The 18,411-nt window shown below is 38.9% G+C and overlaps 1 protein-coding gene across 1 annotated transcript in view; it reads right to left on the reverse strand.

The window, feature by feature from the left end:
* Positions 1 to 2,036: 2,036 nt before the first annotated feature.
* Positions 2,037 to 18,411, reverse strand: part of LOC309444594 (sodium-dependent noradrenaline transporter-like) — a gene marked incomplete at its 5' end in the record, with an annotated part of 65,515 nt that continues 49,140 nt past the window's right edge. Inside the window, 6 exons of the mRNA XM_082062557.1 lie at positions 2,037 to 2,292; positions 3,852 to 3,923; positions 6,430 to 6,597; positions 9,364 to 9,464; positions 14,944 to 15,043; positions 17,702 to 17,830. Of these exons, the coding sequence (XP_081918683.1) occupies positions 2,269 to 2,292; positions 3,852 to 3,923; positions 6,430 to 6,597; positions 9,364 to 9,464; positions 14,944 to 15,043; positions 17,702 to 17,830 (594 nt within the window). The 3' untranslated portion in view covers positions 2,037 to 2,268. The remainder of the gene's footprint in view (positions 2,293 to 3,851; positions 3,924 to 6,429; positions 6,598 to 9,363; positions 9,465 to 14,943; positions 15,044 to 17,701; positions 17,831 to 18,411) is intronic.

The raw sequence follows: 18,411 nt of genomic DNA on the forward strand, positions 1-18,411 counted from the left end.
GTAATAGAAATAAAAAAAATGTAGTAGGTAATTGCCACAGGAGTTGGTATTAAAAATACAATCAAACCCTCACATGCTGGATGAAGCTGATTTCACTCCATGTGAAGATCCTTTGCTCCTGTTTCAGAGCTGAGTGGTGGCGATGCACGGGGGGTGGTGATGGGCTGTGTCGCAAGGGAACATTGCTGGTTGGTAGTGTTTCCGATCATGAGTAAGCCAAACAATGTGTAATGTGACATTAACGCTCCGTGTTAAAGAGCCCCCAAGAGCTACAAAACTTGGTAATTATATCTGTGCTAAGAAGCTTTCGAGCCATGCCAAGCCAGTGACTGAAGCAGCCATGTTACTGAATGGTAAGATTTAAAACAATGAAAAGATTCATGTGTAGTTTAGCAAACAATTAAAGTGGGATTAACTATAAAGTTGGTGGGATGGCTTTTTTGAAGCCTTCAACATATTTTCATTGTTTGGTTTCCTGTGTTATTACAGGACTAGAATAGCAACATTTGAAATTCCTTTATTATTGAAAAATATCAACAGGGTTTAAACAGCTATTGGCCATCAGCTGGGCCAGAAAATGACTTCCTTTATAATTAGAAGGAAGTATCCTTTGGTTTTAAAACCCTGTTTAAATAAAACTACTGTTTGTCAAAGAGAGTCTTTAAGAAAAGGACAATACTTGATACGTTCCAAAGTATTGATTATGTTAGAGGAAAAGGATAGACATATAAATTTCCCTTCCATTATTTTGAAAATAAATCAATGATAAAGAATAATGAAAAGACCCAAATCATTTGGGACTTTTAAATTGGGCTACTTTAAAAAAGGAAAAAAAAAAGTATTGTAAATAATAAAGCTCCATCCTTTTAAATAGGCTTTTGAAAAAGAAGCAGCACTACATATGTATAAAAGACAAGCTGAATTGAATGTATAAAGGCAAAAAAAAAGCAGAGGTAAGGTCCAGAGGTGAGCTCTGGGCTGGATTCAGCTGAGAAGCCACTGCCTCTGCAAGCTACTGCAAGTTACAACTAGTAATAAATAAGTACAAGAAATAACTCAAAGCTACCAAATCTAGTGATCACTGGGAAGATACTACAGTGATAAGTGACCACAGAATAAGAACAGCACCCAAATGCAGAGTTTGTTCTGTATTTTTTACCTTGCATAATGCTACCAGAGAGAAGAGCTGGAACAGGCTTAGAGAGCTGAGTGTGCCTAAAAGGACCTTCTGCATTATTCACCACAATCTTACAGTGGCTTGGTAGGTGAATCCAGGTTAGATTATAATAGCACGTTCACAGCAGGAGAACGAAGCCTAAGTTTGGTGTTTTGGTGCCTCTGGGTAGATTATGTAGTTCTAAAAAATAATTCTCTCTTCCTATGTATTTTGCATTCTTTATTTGCAACAGAATATAACAACAGGTGAAAATCTGTCTATTTGTATGTAACTTCCATACTTAGCTCAAAAAGTCTGTGGAGTATGGATTGTATGATAAAGCCATTTTAATTCTTGCTATAAGGGAATATATTTTTTCATTAAGGACAGTGTAGTGTTAAACAGTATTCTGTATTTAGCTATAACAGGAATTGTGTTCCTGCTGTTCTTCAGCTTGTATAAGTAAACTGGACAGAAAATGGCAGGGACGTATACAGACAGCAAAGACAACCTTCTTCACCGAAAGAAGAAACTAGTAACAAACCACTGAAAATGAAGCGCTGAGTCTTCACTTCAGAAGGATGCAAACTCATATCCCAAAGGATACTATGGCAAGAAAGCTAATGACATTAGTACATAGTTAAAGTTGCTCTTTCCTCATAATTGAGTTGTACTGCTTCCTTAGATCTAAGAATGTTCAGGTGTTGTTGGTTTAAAATAAGTCGTGGCATGAATATCTGAAGTAATTATTACTGTCAGAAAAATCTAATTAGCTTCTTCACAATAAAAGAGCATTTAACTTATGCTGATTGCTTTTTTTACCCTCTGCTCCTCCCTCCTCCACTTCTGCCAATAGCAAAACTCACAAGTTTTGGTCACGTAGGGATCTCATGGCACCAAAGGATATAAGAAAAATTAAACCAAGTCTTTAAAGACTGTTTGAAGCCAAGTAATAGAAGGGAGGCATTGAGAATGAGAGCAGTTGTCTTCCCTCAAAGAGTCAGTGGACAAACTCTGAGCCAGCCTGGTCCAAGCGTAGTTGAGGGAGCTTTGAACTTTTCTGTATTCCCAGTTTACCTTAACGTATTGGCTTTTCCTCAACCTGTTGGTTGTCATATTGTTAGCCAGTGTTGAAGCTGTAAGGAAACAGAAGTAGTTGTTTAATAACATTATTGATTCAAATGACTATAGTGAGGGATGGTATAAATACATTAGTTGACAAATTTAGAGCTACAAAGAGGTTTCAACATAACTGCTAGATTATAACTATATTTCTGTGCATTCCAGTCTGCAGTGACAAATGTGCTGAACATGCGGGTTATTCAGTCAGCTCTCAGTTCGGTTTAGAAATTCAGAACGGCTGAACATATGTGAGAAGAACATTTTAATACTTGTTTGATTACGGTAGTCAGTGTTTTGTTTACAAACTGAAACATCATGAACTATGCTTTAGCAATAACAAAGCTATTCCTAGCTGTTTGTTGAAGACGGCAACAAATTACTATGCCCTAGTGTTTTTCATGGTTTGAGGTATCATTAAGAATTTACTTCTGAGTATAATATTTTCTAATCTAAGTGATATTATTTTTTTTCCTTTTAGCCATTATAGATTTGGGTTCAGATGAGTGGTACAGTGTAGGAATGGCTGTTTATAGCCTACTCACACAGGAACATCTGCCTCTGGAAATATCAAGTTATTACAGCTGGAATATTAAATCTTCAGACAAGTGAGGGCAGGAGAGAAAAGGCAGGAAGAGGTGCTGTTCTGCTACGTATTCTTGGCCACATCAAATAAATTGTGGTCATGAAACAGGAAGCCTTTTCTTCCTGCTTCCATTCTGTGTCCCATAAATCTACACTTGCTTTAAAATTCAAAACTATACTTCAAACATTATTTTTCAGAGTAAGCAAAAGGCAAATTTCTTTTTTCAATACCAACATACAAACCACCACCATAAAATCTGGGTCGTGTTTTAAGGTGATATGCATAATTCTAGTTGCTTTCAACTTTGAAGACAAAGTGGTCTGGCATGAATGCTGATAAGTGTAACAAGCTTCATATTTGCATCCTTTTTATGTTCAACAAAAAGGACTTTAGTTCAATAAGCTCATTTTATTTGCTAAAAGGAAAGCAGTGTTTGGAATCCTATAGCACATTTTTCATGGCTGCTTAAGAAGTCTCCAGCAGTGTTTTCAATCAGTTGTAGGCCTGTGGGGAAAGCCTCTTCCATATAACCTAGCACACTATTTCATTGCAGACATTATGTCTAAGCTGGATATTTGTTTTGCTGTTTACCATGTTTTGTGGTATGTAAGTGGTGTTTAGGAAATATGATTTCAGATTGTTGTGCAATAAGTGAGGGAGAAGCTATGACCTGTTCAAATGCACATGATAGTTTGGAAATATCTTAATCTCTTGGTGAGATCTTACTGTATTCAGATAGAATCTAAAATACTGGATCTAGGTGACCTGTAACATTGTGGGTTCTGCTTAGCTGAGGAAGGAAGGTGTCAAAAGTCTTCCAACAGGGCTGATGACCCTCCTGCATCTTAACATGCTGGTGGGGGTGGGGGGAAGAAGGAACAACAGACCTGCAAAGGTATCCGATATGAGATTGATGCAAACCTGTAGTTGTTACTAAAAACAGGAAAAGGTTGGTATCAGGAGAGGAAGCATGGTGAAAGGTGTACAAACCTTAAACTGCCTGACATTTCCTTGTGCCACGAGTTGGTGCTCATTTTCAGGTGTGATGCAGTAAGCTAGTCTCTAAACCAGGTGGGAAGAAGAGGAAAAAGTCAGCCATACGAAGTGGGATTACCTCTGTAATCCCCAATCTGTAATGGGGAAGTAGCATGAACTTTGTTTGAAATGGTAACTTAAATCTTTAATATCACTGCATCAGGTGCCTTCAGCTTGGTCACTGAGAGAACAAACTTACTATAAGCCCCTTGGTATTAGCCTGTAATATAAGAAACAACAGTACAAAGTTTATGCAAATACTAAGTCCAAATACTGAGCAAGTACATATGGAAAAGAACATCAGGAACAAGCTGGCATCACAGGCCTTGCATCCTCTAAACCGACACTTTTCTGTTAGTGCTGTAATGAGGTTGACGAGTTCCAGTGCGAGAGGGAGGAGGTACTGACTGTTTCCCAGCTCATCTCCCGTGTCTGCCCTACGCTGTGCCATTTGGGATCACATGTAGATTTTGATTTATCATGAACTTTCAACCAACTTAAGGAGTTCCCATTAGACTATGAGCATACTTTTCCCCATACTTTTAAGAGCCACAATTTAGGGCATCATGTCTTATAACAAATACCTGGATGTAATAGACTAGCCTTTTGGTATATTTCTCATGGGGAGACTGAAAAAAGCTGTAAAAGACAAACCAGAACTTGCCAACACCTAAAAATGAATGAGCAAATGTGTTTGTGACCAAAGGTTTCTACATCCCAGTATCAGTGGCAAAAGCCTGTTGCGCCAGTATAAATTATTCTTTGACACTTAGGTGCCACTAGAAAATGGCTTTGTAAACCCCCAGGAAAGAAACAAAGCGAAGGGCTTATGGAATTGGTGAAAATCAAAGCTAGAAATTGTGCACAACATTGAGATGCTAGAACTGATGATAAAGAGGGTGGGTGAAGAGGAATTTCTACTTTGGGGTTCTCTTCTGAGGTGAAGATCAAGTGAGGTGCTTGTAACATTTCAGAAACAAGGTGTGTGTCTCTGTAGGCCTGCCAGGTCAGCGTGAGGGGGATGCACCCTATCTAGGTAAGGCATGAGATCCCATTTTCTGCTTAATTATCTGTGGTGGTGGTGGTGGTGGTGGTGGTGGTGGTGGTGGTTCAGTGATTGGCTTTAGCGCGTCAGTGTCTTGCCACACCACTGTGTAAGTCTAGCTGTAGGAAGGAGAGCAATAGAACTTGGTTATAAAATTATGACATCACAGGACAAAAGTTGATGCTGTACAGTGGCGAGGAGTCTTACTCCTGAGCACCACTAGAGGTTTGAAGACTCTAGATAACTTACTATGGCAGTCACGGTAAAATTAATATGTACAATGAATCTTAATTCTGTGCCATTTTGAACTGATAAACAAGGAAAAGTACAAGGGGTTGAACTGTAAGGTAACATGGATGCATTTTTCCCATAGAAACGGGTTCGTTTAAATAGAATTAATATATTAATATTACACATTAACATATAAATGAAGCTAAAAGAGCACGCTTAAGGTTGCAAAGTTAAACTCCTTGCTTTTAGGCAAAACATTAAAATAAGATTGTCAGAAATTGTTTCTACCTCAGTTTCTGCTTTATTCAGTGCACAGACCAGGCATATTACGCATGAAGTGGGTCATTTAGTGCACAATGCTGCTCTCAGGTACCCTGGTTCTTTTACTGAAGTAGTTAGAAAGCAACAGGCTAGATGAGAGCATAAGTGGTGCCTATATCAGAATTTTCTTGATTTCCAGATCTATTTCAGGACCTTGGTCTATCTTGAATATTAAGTTTCTTCAAGCATTCTGACATTAGTGATAAACACAATAGGAAGTTCTGCATTAATTCTAGCCTGGGCAGAATGGTGAAATAAGTCCAGTAAACAGAGGATAAGGATACATACTGGGCAGAGAAAATCAAATACGAAGTGGCTGCTGTTAAAGACAGAATATTGGGCTAAATGGATTTATTACTGTGACCCGGTAAGGCGTTTCTTCTGTCCTTGCGGGATACTCATTAAATGAACAAAAGCTATCCTGAACACAGGGCTACCCTGGGGGCAAATCCCACTCCCCAGCATGTGGGTGTATGTTTAGAGACTCTTATAATGCTAATATAGGAGAGGTCTCAATAACCTTTGCGCATATAACCATTTACAACACTCCACTACAGAGTGAATAAAGCATTCTTTGGATTGAATGCTGTTTAGGTAGAACTGTGTGAAGACCATAACTCAAAACTGAATATGAAAATACCATAATTTGTACTTTTTTGTTAATAGGGAAAAAAATAATCTCTGCAATCGGATTAATTACATGCATCAAAAATAACTTTTCAGAATTATTATGGTGCTTTCTGGAAAGCTAATTTCTATCTAGAAACTCAAATAGCATACAGTAATCCTACCTCAAAACTCCAGTCCATCTGACGGTTGGATCCAAAAGGTCACTTATGAGTAGTAAGTTTCAGGAGTAAGAGAAACTGCCAACTTAGATCCAGTAATTTCATTTTGTAGCAACATTTCATGACATTTTATTAGTGTTTCACTTACTTCTTTAAAGGTCCCACGCACATTCATAAATTTATAGATAATATAGGCAGGCACAAGTATCATTGAGGATAGTGCTATTCCCCAGCCAATGCGATTTGCCCAGAGAGGGAAGGTGTAGTCATCGTAGGTCAAAGGTTTGAAATTTATTATGCTGACTATCACGACAAACTAGGGAAGAAAGAATAAAATTAACCACAGTTTTGAGATGAATAATCTTAGCGGAAAACTGATATAATGTGTTTTCTTAGGCAGCTGCCCTAAGGTATATTTCAATGCAGCTTTACCTTCTACCTTCATCCTGTTTAGTTTGTGCCTCTTACTGCTTAAACTGTTGAAGTTCTTGATGCGTTTCTGAGCACTCAGTTCATTTTTGATACTTCAGACACAGATTATTTGACATTTTGTTGGGAAGATGAGGCAGTTGTGTGCTACGGCCTCATTTAAGCTAGTGTTACAGATATAAAAAAGAGATTCTGTAGTTAAGAAAAAACTCCGCAGGATCTATTGTTATCCCCTTCTGTGTTTCCCAGAGGCATTAGGCTTTATTTGGAAGTTTTGTATCATTTTTGGGTGAGAGGCATGATGCAAACTCTAGCATGATACAATTACTGAGGAAAGGTCTATCAGACTCAAGATCTGGAAAACAAAGTGGTGTGTTTTGGTGTGGTGGTGAGGTTTGGGGGCTTTTTGGTTTGGGTTTTGTTTGTTTTCTCCTGCTGTTACACCGTCCCAAACTAGATACAAAGAGTGGGTACCACCCTGTTTCCCTTCTGTGAAATCCATAGGGATTGCGTAATATGGAGAGCTTGTTGATTTGGTTCTCTGAGCCTACACATTCTGCTCCATATACTAATTTCAAATTGCAGGATTTCAAAGGCTGCACAAGGAGAGTAATGATGTGGGTTAAAGGAAGCTGACAGTGTGAAATGCAGTTAGAAAAATACTAATTCCATGTTGCGATTTTTCTTGAGATGATCTACATAGCTGCAGACAGTAGGGGCAAAAAGCTTCAAGGAGATATTTCTTGATATCATGTACCTGACCAGCCTCAACTTAGCTTTATCTTACAGAGAATTGTATTTATCCCTAGGAACGGCTGTAATACATTACCAGTCCCAAACAGAGGCCACTTTGCACTAAGCATGCATGGGATCGTTAGAGCAAGGATTGTACTGAAGTATGACAATTTCGTAGCCTTTTCCAAATGATCCTAAACTATACATATCAAAGAAACTATAGCCAATTTTTTTTTTTTTTTTAATTTGTATTTGCTGTGCTTATGGTCTTAGTCTCTCCTGGTGGGGCAGTTTGTATGCTTCATCCATGAGATGTAAAAATGCTGTTTCTTAGATCAAGCGACCCAATTTAGAGAATTTGTAGTTTTCAATTCTGTAGGCTAATGATGAACTACCTTTTTCATGCAAGTGGCCATCTTTATAGTTTTCATGTATAAATTACTAAGTTAAAGCATTTTTGTCAGTTTAACATAATTTGGTTTATTTTCTTAATGTATTGAATAAAGAACCCAAAAGGTAAGCTGTAAGAAGGTAAATCTTATTTATTTTCCCTCTCTAAATCAGGATTGTAATGTACGTTATGCCTTTTAGAAAATTAAGAAAATGTGCAGCTATGACAAAACTGCCCAGTGTCCCCTGCCCAGTGTGATATAATTTCCATGGGTTTTAAAAAGAAATAGTTACCCAGTAATTAATTTGATATGTCCCAAGTTTAGCCCTTGCAGCTGGAAAAAAATGAGTGCATTGTGATGGCTGAAAGATGCGTTACCTGCAGATCCATTCTGACCCTTATGTTTATAGGCTTTGGTGGGAAAGTACCTCAGCCGTTTCGCCAAGCACTGTTAAGCTCCCTGCAGGTTACGCTGGCAGTAACTGTTTCAAGCCAGCTCGCTAGAACTCTGCTCTTTGTGAAATTTAAATTTTCAGCACCCTCCTCGTGTGCAAAACCTATGGATGCAGCCTTTTCTATTCTACTTGAGTCAGCCTGTTGGAAGTACTGCAGGATATAGTTCCATACAAGCTTTGCTATAGAACAGTGTTTAAAAGGATAATTAATACATGCTTGGTAGGTACTTACTGATGAATTTGGGCCAGAAACTTATATATAAAAGAAAAAAAGTGGACCTGAAGGCTGTTGTAAAAGCTTACCCAGTGTACCTTTGGAATACCAGTACTGTTCTAAGAATGCACAGCTTTAATGCAATGAATAGTCTCTGGAAATCATAGCCAGATCAAATTTCATATTATTCATTCTGACCTTTTGATTTCCAAATCTGGATAGGAAAAGGTCCCAATCTAAAACTGTAGTTTAGATCTGAATCTAACCTTTACACAAAGCAACCAAATTCACACTGTGGGATTTTTTTCCCCCAAATGTAATGAGGCACTTGTTTTTCACATCAAGCAGCTCACAAGGTGTATTTAATACATCTATTCAGTGTTTCACATAACTAATTTACTGGGTATAGCTGCATATTAGTTATTCTAAGGTGTCATTGCACAATTCAGGAATCTTGGTATCCTCCAGTGAAAAGTAAATTCTTGCTAACACAATCCTTTTATCCCTGGTTAGTATATTTTCCCAACAGAATTATTTATATTTAATATGCATGGATGCTGGGGGGACACGGAGAAAACTGCCTAGGTATTCTGTGTTCCCTAAGCAAAGCTGCTTTCTTGAAATCCTGCTGAGGAAGATGACCACAGCTACAACTAGCTTCTCTTTCACAACTGAAATGTATGATACAAAATACAACCAATGCCATTGAGGAGAAAAAATGATTAAATTGGAGTGTCTTGTATTCATCCTGACAACAGCAGGTATAGCAATGAGTATCTTGTTCTTGGTACCTTTTGTATATTCTAGAAAAGAGCATACTGTCATTCTTTCCGTGATGAAGTAATTATCAACACTTACCAGTAAAAAAGCAGGGCTAACAAATTTCCAGCACAGTCGCCAGTAGAGTCCTGGCTTGAAGCCCATCATTTGCTGAATATCTTCACTGAATCTGTCCACACCTAGAAGGGATGTGAACATCAGATTGGCATAATTCTAAACTGATGAGATGCTGGCATAGCCCAAAACATCTGCTTTCTCAGCAGACAATAATGACTTCCAAATCATGAGACACATAACAACATGGATCTCTTCTCAATGACTAGATGTGTCTTTGACATCCAAGATTTAAATGCCTATGAGCACTTAAGGTCTGTTGCAAATAGCATTACCATCGAAAAGTGGCATTTCACAAATATATAGAATTTGGACTATGAATAGGACACATTTTTAATAGCTGTGAACTGTTGTAACCAACTTGCTCAATACTGTTAAGAGTACACTGAAGGAGAACCCAGACCCTCACACAAGCTGCTTGCTGATAGGGAGGCTGATTTGTATGATTCTTAATTTGTCAAAGGAGGCTTATTTGTTCCATTTAATGGCATACTGTACTTTCAGTGTTTCACTGAATACCACAGATGTTCATTATATCTGACAATGTCATTTCACCTTTTATCACCTTCCCAAGGAACTGGGTAGATGCTGCTTCTGTTTGGTGTAAGTACGTACAAAAGTACAGTAGCTACACACAGGTGGCATTTTTTAGAATATTCTATGTGGTTTTGGAAATAATAATACCTAGAATTTTCTAAAATTGTTACCTCTACATGCATCTAGTAATGTAGCTGTTGTAGATACCTTAGAAGTTACATGGTTTGTTCATGTGAGTAAAAGCCAAGAATAGTCAGACATTTTACTTGCTGGAGTACTTAAGACAGCAGAGAATAACATGAAAATCATTAGATAAGTCCTGCTACTTGTATGAGGAATATACGGTATGGGTTTAGAAACACGGATGGCTTGATTGCTTGTTTATTATCAAAACCTCGAGAGTAACATAAAATATTTCAGTGTAAGACTTTGCATATTAGCATGCAAGAAATAATGTGCAAGATATCTGTTGTCAGGAAAACTATATAACAGTATTCCATTCAAAACCAGTCCCTCAAACGGTGAGCTACCTGCAGTGGGATTCACCCACCAGAACAAGTGTTCAGTGACATCATGGCCAGGGGGAGGAGAACGGCACGCAAAATTTTGTTTGTTTGTTTCTGTTTTTCTCTAGTGCTATTAATTCACATTAACCTGCATGCTGTGGAATTTCTGCAATATTATAGTCTTCAGTGGAACATTTTCTATCTTCAGTATTTATTGGAACACTTCTTTTTCATTAAGTAACTTACCGTAATTTACTATCCAAAGCAAACATGCATTTTAATGGTAACTGTAGAACATCCATTTGAATGGTAGCTTCTTCCCAGTTTTTTTAATTGATTCTATTTTGGTTGGACTTACCAGTATGAGGTATCTTGCAAAGGTTTAATCTAAGACCATGCTGTTTTCCACACTGTATTTTAGAATGGGATGATTATTGCTGATATAAAACCAGGGAAAAAATGTCCTTCTCCTTTTTCTTTGAAAAGGAAACAGTGTCTAACTTTATGCCTTAGACACATTGGCTCAGAGAGAAGCAGTTCTCTTAGTACAATGTCATGTTTTTCTACTAATTTGTAATTCATTATATTTGATGTGTTCAGGAAGTTTTCTTTTAATCCTGAACCCTATTAGGTAAACAGCAGAAATGCAGCTTTCTGCCATGTGTATTTGTTTGTTAGGGAGGATGTATAGTTTACCATAATAATTGTTTCTCTTCATGTGGATCAGTTCAGCAGGATTTATTTAATGTAAATAATTAGGATAGCTTGAGTTAGTCTTTTACATGCAGTCAGGACGTAATGTATTTACAAGGTCTCGATATTTGAGTGTAAACTTTTCTTTGATTACCTCCCATCCTCTTCCTCCCCTTGTTATGTACAGGTGAAGCAAAGTAGCCAAAAGGATCTGCAAATGCTCTTTAAAGTTCACAGAAGGCATTGCAAATAGAATTAGATTAAATTTAAAGTGACTGTATTTCAACTGCTATAAATACTGAGTGAAATTTATCATTGTGCAGAAGGTCAAAGACGAGGACTAGATAGCTCCAAAAATTTTAGTTATTGGTTTCCAGATAGACATACCCAGAGCTCGAATAGTGCTTTGTGTTATAATTTCTACTGAAAATGGGGTGTAAGTAGGCCATGCTCTTAGGCAGCTTGTTCAACAGCGTGCCTTTTCAATACTCTGTGTCTTCAAATAATCAGTCTAAGAATCAACCTGTAAAGCAGAACACAGCGATAGCTACAGGCCACGCTACCTGTAGGGCTTGGGTTTTTTTCCAGTTCTTGAAAGCATTTACTTTTTTTTTTTTTTTTTTTGCGATTCTGTAGGATAAACCAAAATTGTGGGTGACTTGTTTAAATACAGGAAGGAACTGGTGTACCGCAAACATAACTTGAGATTGCTTGCCGGAGATCTGGTGCTTAATATTGAAATAATCTCCTTGCTTTTCCAGGGAAAAATCAAGAGATCGGCAAAGAGCAGTTGGTGTCAGTGGGACAGGTGTCTGGCCTTTCTTAGACGATGTGTCAGAGGGATGATGTCAGGGTTGTGCAAGAGGAGAAACGGTAACAAGCTAGCAGTCATAACTAAAATACTTGCATATAGTCAAATGAACTAGCTCTCCCTTCTCTTACACACACGTGGACTTTTCCAGAAGAAACTTCACAGCAAATGGTCATAGGTATAATTTGAACTAAATTTCCACATTTTTGGTCTGTGCCAAAATGTCAATGCTTGCCTTCAGGCTGGCTTAATATTCAAGTGGGTCATTAAGGCAACTGGGGGCTATCAGAAAAAAGAGGTAGACAAGACAATGCCAGATTTAATAAATTCAAGTGGAACCTGGGGCTGTAATAATGTCTTTATAAAGCAACAGGTCACGCTGTGTCAGTGAAAACATCTGTCAGCTGTTTAGGACAAAATAGTAGATATTTTTTCTGGTTATGGGGAGGCAGGAGGGAGAAAGGAAAGGATGATGGACACCAGGTGCAACAAATGAACAAAATTTTACTTGTCCTGGCTTAGTCTGTGAACCACATATACAGCCTAGCTACTGTAAAGTGTAGTAAATCCTATTTTAGTAGCAGCAGATAATAACTTGCCCTTACTAACTGCAGAATATGTTATGCCTCTGCTTCCAAGCTAAGCTGTGATCACGTTTGTGCACTCAGCTCTTTTACAGGGGTGAAATCTCGTGTCTCTCCTATTTTGAGAGAGAATAGCATATGAGGTGCTAGGTCCATACCCATGTTGGGGGACAGAATTAGTACATTAAAGCTAAAAGCTATTTCTTTATTAGATTAGACAGCTTTACACATAAATGCCATTCTTTCACCTCATTCACTCATCAACAGTTTTTAACTGCAAGAGGGAGTTTGACGAGAGGAATATGGTGGCACAGCATGGATGGACAAATAAATGACTGAGGGTGGTATACAGCAGTGAGAATGATAATGTCTAAGCACCTGCTGAATCCTATGTTGCCTACAAACACTGTCTCCGAATAGAAATGAAGATGACCTTAGGGGGAAGAACACTCATACTGGGAATCAGGGCAGCCAGTTCAATACAGACTTTATAGGAAAGAGATTTGCAGGCTGCTGTGGCATTGAAACCTGGTAATAATGGAGAGAGTTGTGACCAACCAGTGAGTATGACATGAGAATTAAGAGGAATTGGGAAGAAAAACAAGAGCTCAAGACACTTGATTAATCTAGCAGCGAGCAATTTCAGATAGAACTGATAGTTAGCACTATTGCAGCGAGATGACTGGTATAAGACCTGAGATGCAGAATGTTTTTGCTTTATTTGGAGAAAATGAGATATTCATTTTGGGATCCTTGTAATTTTACTAGCCTGTCTGTGACAAGGAACTGACAGCATTCTCCCCCAAAGCAAGATATGCCTAATTCAGATTAAATTCTGACTTTTTTTTTTTTCCTTGCATTTGATTTGGTGACTTAACAGCACTTTGTAATTTCTGCTCTTCTGAAGGTGGCATCTTTTCCAGTGAATAAGCTATGAATTGCCTGACCTTCCCAAGTGATAGGGGAAATCTTGAACTCTGGGTCAGTGATAGAACATGAGAAGAACTCCTGTAGAATGGGGACATAGAGGAAAGAGGAAATATTTGGAACACTGATTTCAGATATTTAAAAACACCTCATCTCTCAAATGCTGCGTTAGGGTTGGGAGGAACTGCCCCAGGCCAGGTAATCTCTCATAACTTTATAATCAGAGGTTAGCAGGCTGTGCGTATAATCAAATATTCAAGTATTGCTACTGTATGCAATATTCAGTTTAAGCTTTATTTCACTTTGAGAGTAGCAGTAAACTTCATCACTTAGAGCAGAGGATTTTCTTTTCTTGGTGAAGTTAGACAATATAGGACACTTCACAAGACTGGAGTTCCTGTGGGCTGAACTGAGCTCGGGCACACTCAGTGTCCTGTTATGCTGGCAAAGTCAGTGTTGTGGCGGAAAGCACAACTTCAGTTTGTTGGGTTTTTCCCAGTTAAGGTCATCCAAGTGCATTCATGTGGGTTTAGAGCAGTGAATGTGGCTGTTTGCCATCACCATGGTCATTTATATAGTGGGAAAGAAAAAGATGTTTTTCTTCATTTTTATGAAACTTGTGTATCAAGTGTCTTGCTTTTTATTTATTTAAATTTAGTGAGGAGAAATATATTAAAGACCAAATAAAGCCAAGCAAGTTATTAAATAAGCCGGGCACATCTTCTGAGACCTGACGTAAATTGTGAGCCACGTTTTTGTCAGAGTGCCGTAGCGTACCCCTGCGCCGTGGCTGGCACACGGTGACTGCGCAGCCCAGTGGCAGGGGAGCTGTGTGCTCCCAAAGCCTGCCATGCTGGGGATAAAGCAAATTACTGCACCCTTCTTCTGGCATAAGTTAGTATGAAATACTAGAAACGCTACTATTGCTGGTGTCCAGGGTGTTGGGTATTCCATACCATGCTATAAAATAAATTTTACATTTAAGTAGAATATTGTCTCAAACAAAAGGGACTAATGTGTGAATTACTGCAGCTCTCTAAAGACAAAAGACCTTTACTTGTATTGCGTGGGGGGATCTTGAGGTTGGCCCAGGGGAGATAATGGAAAGGAGGAAACAGTGAGTCTGTATTTAGGTTAATCTACTTTCTGTGAAACTATCAGGTATAAACTTGTTACTGCAAGTCATCACTTCTGTTAACAGCTGTGAAACACTGGCAAAAGTAGCAACATTTCCATCCCACTGTGGTCTCCTTCACAGGGCAGTTTTCTTTGGTTTTGTGCAGGGTTTCGAAGTTTGGCCCACTGAACATCTGCGTTCCTGTCACTATTCATAAATCAGATGAAAATCACGGTACGAAACCTGGCTGGTCGTGGTTTCACGTGTACAAGGCTATGCTGTCTTCCCTTAACACAATGTGTGTGCAAGCCTGTCGTGAGCACTTGGAATTTTACAAGAGATTTTGCAGGCGCAAAATGAAGTGCTTACCATAAAACCAGGAAACGCCAATTGCCTCCATCAGAACAGCAAACAGTATTGAAGTCCCAGCTGCAAATGTGTCCAGAAGTGTGAGCACATAGATTCCACCCTGGCATCGGGGAGTTAAAAGGTGCAACAAAACAAAGTCACAAATAGAATAATCTCAGTAGTTTAGTATCTAATTAACAGAAATCTGCTTTACTGGAAATGTTATCTTAACCTAAGTATTTTAATATGGAGCCTATGCTGCAGACACAGGTTCATATTTGCCTACAAAACAGTGGAATCAGACTTGCCACTCTTTTAAAGATGCTTCTTTTCACCTGTGTCCCCACTGAACTGGGAAACGGAAGCCTCAACTCAGCAGGATTAGTAAGTGCTCTGACGGCACTGGCCGTTCAGGAGAGTGCTCAGCAGCTTGTCGGACAGGGCCTGTCTACAGCAGTTAACGAACATCCCCTAAATGACTGGCAGGAATGGAGTGCTACAAGACTTTCCACAAGCCATTCTCACTCTGTTCCTAAGGCAAATTATTCTGTAGTCAAGTGAACCTGCAGCCTTAGGCTGCTGTCTGCTTTCCCAGAGTGCCTGGATCCCCGTTTGCAATGTCTGTGCAAAGGGAGCAGCTGCTGTTAAGTCTCTGTTACCACCCCAGCACGGACGCAGCTCTTCCCTGTTCCGTGTCTTTACTGTGGCATCAGCAAGGCTTTGCTCAGTGGAGAGAGCGAACGAGATCATCGTCCTCTGCAACAGCACATTGCTGTTCTTCAGTGGTGCATGCCTGAGGACTTTTTAGCTGCAATTTGTCCCATTTTACAATGTGGTATGAATTTGTGTAAATTACTGCTCATTTTATTTGGTTCAGGCTAATGAGTAATGGAAGACCATGATATATTCACGTGTTTCAAGATGAACCTGAACAGAGTGTTCCAGGACTTTCTTTGTCACGTGTAAACAATGGATGTCTTTGCGGTTGACCCAGATTTTCGTTAAAATATTTTTTTACAACCAAACTTAATCTATGTCTGCTCACAAAAGGAGGAACATACAAATTATTTTCCATGTTTTACCGATGGTATAAATAACACTTGTACTATTTAGATCTCTAGGTGGTTGTAATCTCTGCAGTCCATCAGTTCTCTTTTTTTTCTTATAAAAAGATGTTGTTTTGAAACAGCTGTGTGTATTTACGAAAACAGAGAGAACAGTACTTAGGCCTTGTCTAGGTTTTTAATTCTGTGGGGACTAGTCCGGAAACTGAATGAACTTTGGCTGTTGTGTTAGAAAGAAAACGTTGCTTATTGAATGACATTTGTGTCTGACCTCTTGTTTGTGCTCTACACCTGCTCTAAATGAATGCCTCTGCTAGCAGACTTCGTAAAGTGAATGACAAATACAGTTTTGTAAGAAACGTGTTTTGAAAACACAGCCTTAAAATTTCAGAGGACAAAATCAAACAGATTAATTCAATGTGATGGTATCACAAGGGTTTTTCTTTGTATTTTGTACACCCTAGAAATGTTCTTCTGCTATGCGAACCAACACATTTGGCCAGTTTTGTGCATGCCAGCTGCTGGAGCGAACTGGAGTCTAACCAGGTGCTGTGATTGAAAAGCCAGAGCTAGCTTGTTGTCTTGAACTGCTTTAGCTCGCTTGAGGGCACTGGAATTGCACCCACTGGCACCCGTTTAGGTTTTTAACCACGGAGTTCCTTCTGATCTTGTATTTCAGGAAATGTTATTCCAGTTGAAACTTTGAATAAGGAAGGAGCATGTTCACTTTAGGTAACAATGGAGAAAGCATGGTATTAAAAGGATAGGTATTTTAAATGATATGTCTATTTTTAGTGTCTCAAATGTTTTCCAGGTTGAGGAAACTAGAGTAAAAATATTGGGGTATTCTCTGAGTGTAAAAAGAGCTCTGCTATTTATAAACATGCCATTTCAGTCATCTTGATAGATCTGAAAACGATTTCTAGGGAAGGGGAGAGGTTCGGCACATCTGCTTTCATGGATGCCTCAAATGACAGTTGTTTCCTGACGCTTTTGGCATCTTTCCTTACAGGGCTTGCTTTCTGTTTTGTCAAAAAAGAAAATAAAGTTCTCTCCAACCTAGAACACTGTGATTCTCATCTTTTAATTAGTTGTTGAATCCTAGTGAGGCAAATCATTTAGGACGATGGTAGTAATAGATACAGGTTACTGAATGTTCAGGGTAAATTATCTGTGTGCTTTCTATGGTGCTGAGATAAGATCTGGGCACATGAAAGAACGTGAAGACACACACGGTGGAGAGGTCGTTATTCCAAACTCCTTTCCCAAGAAGTGAGTGTTGCTTCTTTGTTTGGAGAGTGGCCAGATGACTAAGGGTCTGGGCACTTAAAGTTCTTAGTTCCTCACACAGGAATAAGCACTCAACACAGTTCCATTCCATGTGGTTTAAACAAACAAACACCACCACCCCTACGCTCCCCCAACACACAAATAAACACCAAACAAACAAAACCAACCAGAAACCCAAACAAAACGAGTAGTTCGACAGTTCTTCTGGAACAAAGGCTTGTAGGTTCGGTTGATAGCTAATGATCTCGTGCAAAAAAGCAGAGAAGTGGCATGCAGATCAGACTAAAAGTAACGTTCTGACCATGACTTGTTTAAGAATTAAAATTTATAACAAAAAAGCCACCTGAGCCTATTGACACTTCTGTCTGATCAGGTTAAGTGCATTTTTAAGGTAGCTTGTTGATGGAAACTTTTGTTGTACTTACATTGGTGATGCAAAAAAGGGCAAGTAGGAAAGTGCCAAAAGAAACCCCAAAAGTGAAGAGCTTTCTGTGCTGCTTCAGAATTTGGAAATCATCCGCCAAGCCGGTGATGACGGCCTCCATCCCGCCCATCTGAGGAGGAACAGGCAAGAGGCCTGGTTAGATGCTACTGACTGCTCTAAAGACAGGCCAGAGAATGCAAAGCAGCTTCGATAATTAATTCACAACCACTGTATGATTTCTGACATTTCAGCCCTGGCGTTCTGAGGTATAGCTTATTTTCTTGTGCCAGAGACCTGAGTCAGGCAACTGGGTATCAATTGTCACGGTTGTTGTCTCAATAGCCAAATCCTCTGCAGGACCTTTGACTCACCAGGGTAGTGAGACTGTAGTTTGGGGAAAATAATATACATTTTAATATACTTTGGAGCAAAAGCTGGTAGCTTAAGTAACCAAACTCCTTAACAGATGTCCAGTACAAAGACAGATACAACAAGCATTTAGGGGAAGTGTACTGAACAAAGATTCAGTTTAGGCATTGTTTAACCAAATACAGTTTCACAAAAACCTGCACAGACCTGGAAGAATCACAACAGAGGAAGCTTGATGTAATTTTTTTCTTGTTGTTGACAACATGAAAGAATTCAATCCTTCCTTCTAGAAGTTAATGGTGAACGTTAGCCATTGTTTTGCAATATACGAAAGGTACTTTT

This window comes from Streptopelia decaocto, assembly GCF_964273445.1.
Source record: "Streptopelia decaocto genome assembly, chromosome: 11".
Classification (NCBI taxonomy): domain Eukaryota; kingdom Metazoa; phylum Chordata; class Aves; order Columbiformes; family Columbidae; genus Streptopelia; species Streptopelia decaocto.